The 6,734-nt window shown below is 41.7% G+C and overlaps 1 protein-coding gene across 1 annotated transcript in view; it reads right to left on the bottom strand.

Annotated features, from left to right (window-relative positions):
* Positions 1–4,393: 4,393 nt before the first annotated feature.
* Positions 4,394–6,734, bottom strand: part of LOC126402680 (PHD and RING finger domain-containing protein 1-like) — an 8,223-nt gene continuing 5,882 nt past the window's right edge. Inside the window, exons 6-7 of the mRNA XM_050064847.1 lie at positions 5,182–5,278; positions 4,394–5,088 (exon numbers count right to left, since the gene is read on the bottom strand). Of these exons, the coding sequence (XP_049920804.1) occupies positions 5,051–5,088; positions 5,182–5,278 (135 nt within the window). The 3' untranslated portion in view covers positions 4,394–5,050. The remainder of the gene's footprint in view (positions 5,089–5,181; positions 5,279–6,734) is intronic.

Genomic DNA, 6,734 nt, shown 5'->3' with positions numbered 1-6,734 from the left:
GCCACACACGCTGTCTGCCATCTGCCCTGAACAGTGAAAACCGGGATTCATCCGTGAAGAGAACACCTCTCCACCGTGCCAGACGCCATCGAATGTGAGCATTTGCCCACTCAAGTCGGTTACGACGAAGAACTGCAGTCGGGTTGAGACCCCGATGAGGACGACGAGCATGCAGATGAGCTTCCCTGAGACAGTTTCTGACAGTTTGTGCAGAAATTCTTTGGTTATGCAAACGGATTGTTGCAGCAGCTGTCCGGCTGGCTGGTCTCAGGTGATCTTGGAGGTGAACATGCTGGATGTGGAGGTCCTGGGCTGGTGTGGTTACACGTGGTCTGCGGTTGTGAGGCCGGTTGGATGTACTGCCAAATTTTCTGAAACGCCTTTGGAGACGGCTTATGGTAGAGAAATGAACATTCAATTCACGGGCAACAGCACTGGTGGACATTCCTGCAGTCAGCATGCCAATTGCACACTCCCATAAAACTTGCGACATCTGTGGCATTGTGCTGTGTGATAAAACTGAACATTTCAGAGTGGCCTTTTATTGTGGCCAGCCTAAGGCACACCTGTGCAATAATCATGCTGTCTAATCAGCATCTTGATATGCCACACCTGTGAGGTGGGATGGATTATCTCGGCAAAGGAGAAGTGCTCACTAACACAGATTTAGACAGATTCGTGAACAATATTTGAGGGAAATGGTCTTTTGTGTATGTAGAAAAAGTTTCAGATCTTTGAGTCCAGCTCACGAAAAATGGGAGCAAAAACAAAAGTGTTGCGTTTATATTTTTGGTCAGTGTATATAACAGACAATAAAATGTGGTGACAATAAGCATGTTTCCCAAAAACTCTCAGCATTCCAACTCACCATTACAGGGGGAGGGAGAAGAGATAAAACAGAAAATACCCTCTTTAAAAACGCAATACTGGAAATATAACAACTAAAATTGAATATAAATGTCGCTGAAGTCACATCAGTCAAATAATCAATATACTGCCCCAAAAACAAGGTAGACGGTAAAACAACTCATACGTTCATCCAATTCAATACTTAAAGACACAAATGTAAAGAGCAGGTTTTTAATACTGTAACTAAACGCTCTCCAGTGATACCAAAGTGATTCCCAAAGTAAAGGCAAACCAACAAACCAGGAGCTGTGAGTACTTTCTGGTGTACGTTTGGTTTTACACACGTCACAGTGTCTCAGCTCGGACATTTTTGTTCGTTTCAACAATGCTGCTCAGCAAACATGTCTGCTCAATGAAGGTGAACATTTGTTTTTCTAATGCACATTGTTTTGGGGGGAAAGTAGGGCAAGATGAGCTGCAGGCTGGTTAAGTGCCCGCCCACTGAATCACAACACACGCTGATAACGACACACACACACACACACACATACACACACAGAACAACATGGATACATACCAGCTGTAATAACTTAACTGTAATATTATTTTGGTAGAATGATGTCTTGATGTTACATTGATCTTTTCTCTCGCATCTCTCACAATCTAGCTCTGATGTTAAGGCGTCTGGTTGAACACATGGTTGATTTTGGACATCAAAGGACGGATTTAATATTAGATGACCAGAAACAACAGATCTGAGAGTGTCTGAGTCTTCTCTCGGGTATGGCTGGACGAGATCCTGAGAAATGAGACCGAGGCTGGTGTTGCTAGGCGATGGCTCCGTGCTGCTGAGGGAGGCGGGATGTTTGGATCCTGCAGACGAGACGACGAGTCTCAGACACTCCGCACTCACACACTATATTTGGCCAAGATCCACCTATGCTGACACACACCATGCTACCAGCTTTTACTAGGTACTTTAGATTAAGACAAAAGATAAATAATACTTTGTGTTCACATTTTTAGCCGTGCTAGCAGCTGTACGGATGGCAGTGTTGGTCATTCCAATTGAAAATATCTTCGCTAGTATTTGGTGGATTGTCATTTTCGTACTAGCATTTATGGTTTTCATAGGGTGAATATTTCCGACTTTGGTGATTAAGTTTTCACTTATCCTGTGAAATGCCTCCACATCTACTGGCTGCACTGGCACAAAAGTTTGCAGATATTCATAGATCTATAATAATGTGTCCCACTTTTCCTCTGGTGCCACCATGAGATGGACATTTGTGGTTTTGAGTGAAATATTTCGACTGCTGTTGGATAGATTGCCATGAAATTTCGCACAGACATTCATGTTCTGCTGGATGACTGTAATGACTTTAGAGGTCTTGACTTCTCGTCTAGCACCATCATTACGTTTCTGCAAAACTACCGTCGTCACCATCCGCCTCAGCTGAGCTCTGTGCTACATAATATTAGCATGCTAAAATGCTAAACTGAAACAGTAAACATGATACCTGCAAAACAGCACGTTAGCATTGGCACTGTGATAAAGTTAGCATGCTGATGTTAGCATTTAGCTCAAAGTACATCCTCAGAGCCGTAGCATGGCTGCGGACTCGTCTTGTTTCACATTAAGTATATTTTAAGTTATGTTAATATAAAAGCAAAAACAAAATCGGCCTAAATATGTTTGCGTATTTTGCAGATTGGAGATGAATTACTTTGAAAGAACTCATTGTAAAGGGACAGTTCACCCAAAACCAAAAGACATTTTCATACTCTTACCTTCAGCGCTATTTATCAACCTAAATTGTTTTGGTATATTAAGTGTTGAGATATCGGAGATGTCTGCCTTCTCTCCAGTAAAGTAGAACTAGATGGCACTCAGCTTGTGGTGCTCAAAGCGCCAAAAAATACATTGCAAAGACTCAGCAGCAATGTCTCTTTCCAGAAATCATGACCTGGTTACTCAAGATAATCCACAGACCTTTCAGGAACTATTTTATTTCTACTGAACAACACCTGCCAACTGCATCTCCGCGCAGAAGGAAGTGTGCATCTGCTCATGGAGGAGAGGCTCGTGCTCGTGACAGCGCATGATATAAACATTAATAGCTTCCTTCTTGGCTAAGCTGTAACGTTAGCTAGCTCAGTGGTGCTAGGTGAGCCAGCGGTAGACTCACGCTTCCTTCTGCGCAGTGATACAGTTGGCGGGTGGAGTCTGGAAAAAGGAAAATAGTTCCTACATGAAACTGCTCACAACTAGAGCTGTGTTCGAAACCGTCCACTCACTCACTCACTCACTCACTCTCTCACTATTCCCTATTTCGTGTTTACAATATAGTGCACTACATGGGGAACGACTGAATGGGATTTCGGACACTAACTGAAATTTTCTGAACATTGTTGCGTCAGTAGCTGCGCCGCATACTCCTGTGACGCAAGTGGACGCGCTGAGCATCATGTAAACAAACCGGGCGCTTTGAGGATGATCAAACTGTATGGTGGTTGTACTTTTTGTCAATAAATTGTTGAAATGTCAATGGTGTGGACGGTTTTGTCAGCTACGGTTGTGTGTCTGCATTGTGAGCTGTAACAGCCCACGATAGTGCACGAGCTACAAGCTACCTGGCTCGTGCGAGCTAAGTGGCTATTGTTAGCTCGTGAGCTAACGTTATCGGTTAGCATCCTATTCGTTTCTTTTCTTTTTGTGTATTAAAATAATGATTCCGGTGATTGTTTGGATGCTGCTGACCCAAGTCCTGCTCCTCAGGCAAAGACGGAGGCAAAGGCAAACCTATCTTAGGCGTTTAAGGCGCCTTTTGTTGATTCGCCAACGTCAACTGGTAATTAGCCTAAAAAAATCTAAGCTAACATGCTAGCTCTTCTTCTCCTCTGGCAAAAGATGACTGCATTGCATTGTGGTATACGGGAGTAAAATGTAGGGTACATCGTTTGTTCACTCACATTTGCTGTGCATTGTGGGTATTTTATAGTCCACTATATAGTGAATGAAATTATCAGCGGAAAATTCGAACAATACTACAAAATGGCGAACACACTATATAGTGCACTATATCCGTGATAGGGAGCGATTTCGAACACAGCTAAGGTCTGTGGATTATCTTGAGTAACCAGGTCATGATTTCTGGAAAGAGACATTGCTGCCTAATGTTTTTTTTTTTTCAGCCTAGTTACAATATATTTGGAAGGAGACAGACATCTCTACAGCTGATATCTCCAACACTCAGCATCACACGCCAAAACAATCTGGACTGATAAAACAGCACTACAGGTAAGAGGAAAAATCTGTATTTTTGATTGTGGGGTGGACTGTCCCTTTAAGCCACTTAAGAAGGAAATTAGCTGCTTATATTGAACTGGACAATGTGATACTGGGTTCCTCCATTTACCAATTGCACACACTGTAGTTTAGTTTTGGGTCAACCTTTCATACACCATCCTGGTGCTTTAAATGTGTATTACTACTACATTTAACCATCCAGGGGATGAGCGCCACAGACAGGGTAAGACTACTGACAGACGGAGTAAAGCATTGTTAGCTTTAGTCTTTTCATTGGATTTATTGACATTAAGAAAAGAATAGTATAATGTCAGCCTGATCTTTTACAAAAGTTAAAGACAAAAACTGAACTATACAGATACATATAAATACCACCACCTACCATTTCATTCACTTACTTTTTTGAAAGAGTCCGCTTAAGAGCCTTACTCACTTCAACGCTTAATTTTTATGTGGGTATAACCTCCTGCTTTGTAGCATTAGGGCTTTATCTGCCTCTTATCAGTCTCAATGACAGACTGAAAATGACTTAAACAGGAAATGAAACAATACAGTAACAACCATAGAAAGGAACCACGACTCAGCTTCTTCAGAACCTCCTTAAACTTGGTATATTTGCTCGTGTTGGGCAGCTTCACTTTCACACCTGCATGCAGACTTGTGCCCAGGTTAGATGGGCAGGTGAGGATGTACCTCAAAGCTCATTCCACATGAATGCATGACTTCTCTCCTTGAGCAGGGTCTCGATCTTTGTGAGTCTAGAGTACCTTCATAATGTTTATGGCTGTAACTCAACATGTAGCTGCTGAAACAATGCTGCCATCATGTGGTCATTTCTGAAATGACAATACACACTATCTTCCAGTGTAGACTGTTTTTGGTGTCAGGAGCTCAAGCTGCACGCTTCCTTCTTTTTCTGGTCTTTAACTCTGTGAAACACACACAAGCAGATCATGGTGAATATTTAAGAATGCACAGACTGATGAGGCTGTGGGGAAGTAACCTGACAGTTGGAAACTTACCAACTGAAGCACTGCTGGTGTCACTGTGATGACGAGCAGCTCCTTCATCTGTGGTGACTTCAGGCTTTGATGCCCGTAACAGGTATTTAGGTACATGCTGAGAAACAAGAACAAAAACAGATAATTTATGGACGTTAACGTCAACATTATGGAAGGTTGTGTTTTCAAATCAGAAGCTGATTGTACAGAGCAACACCTGAGTCAAGAAAGGTAATTTTAATACTGTACCATGAACTGCTTGTTGGTATCTTTTCCCAACTCTTACTCTGACACTTTTTCTTTGATTACATGGTCTTTTCATTGTGCTCTGCATTGTGTGTTTAGTTCCAGTCCTTTCACATTGTAAACTGTCTTATTGTGTCTTATTGTGTTTTTATTGTGTTCATGTTTTATATGCTGCCCTGCTGCGAAATCAATTTCCTCTTTTGGGACAGTAAAGATGCAAACTGAACTGAGCTGAACTCAAAGAATGGAAAGATGTCAAAAAACAAACAATTTTAAAGCCTTCTTTTAAAAACAGAACATTTTTTACAGATTTTTTTAAGGATTTTTCCTCACACGATACCTGAACTCAGGGTATCTGTTGATTCCTGATCCACTATCAGTTCTCTATTTTCCCAGATTTAAAATCTGTACGCCTCACTGCATAGAATTCATTGGCATAACTTTTATGTAAAGTAACATGAGGACAGGGATCACTGGGGCACTAAAAACAAGTCGAGTCGAAGGACCACTCTGACTCCTTTTCTATCAAATCAGCTCCGGGTTTTGAACCTGTTCTGCTCAGGATTCTTGGAACATTAGTGCTATCTAACATACCAGCCCGCATTTCCCTCCAGTTTTAAGCAAAACCACTGTAATCGACTGTAATCAAGGACGTGTGGAGGGTGTTGCACGGTGCACAGCGGAAGTAAGCAGTAGTAGTAAGATGGCAGCGCATTGATTACCTGAGAGCTTTCATTCTGTTATTAGTTACAGATATTGGTTCAACCAAGTGTTTATGATAAGAGGACACAGATGACTATTGCATGTAAGACTCCACCCTCCCTCTCCAACCTGTAGAATATGACATGCCCACTTAAGTTGTCACGGTTTGCACTCCAGGTCAAATGCAAAATGGACTTGCTTGTTCAACTAATACTGTGTGGCAGGCCACATAAAGCATATTTTGAAAGACAAGGGGCCATTTAACCCTTTGGGCCCTAGGCGTTTTTGGGGTATTTTTACTGCCTTTACTTTTAAGCTCATATCACAGTCATTATAAAGGCTGCATACACATGCTATCTTGTTTTTTTCAGGACAATCTGGGCTATCCAGATTTGCCATCATTTCATGTCCTTCTCTGTGCCTGTATTTTATATTAATTTTTATATCAATGAAAAAAACAAACAAATCTGTGTGACTAAATTCTTACATTTTTACATGTATCTCAGCATAGCAAGTTGGAAGTTGACATATTCTGCCATATATGAAGAAGGGAGACTCTCTGGAATCTGGCAATATAAGAACCATGATGCTGGGACATTCTGTCACTTCACAGCTGTCCGAAACAT

The sequence above is a fragment of the Epinephelus moara genome, chromosome 16, assembly GCF_006386435.1.
Source record: "Epinephelus moara isolate mb chromosome 16, YSFRI_EMoa_1.0, whole genome shotgun sequence".
Taxonomy (NCBI): Eukaryota; Metazoa; Chordata; class Actinopteri; order Perciformes; family Serranidae; genus Epinephelus; species Epinephelus moara.
This window is presented reverse-complemented; position numbering and strand designations above follow the sequence as displayed.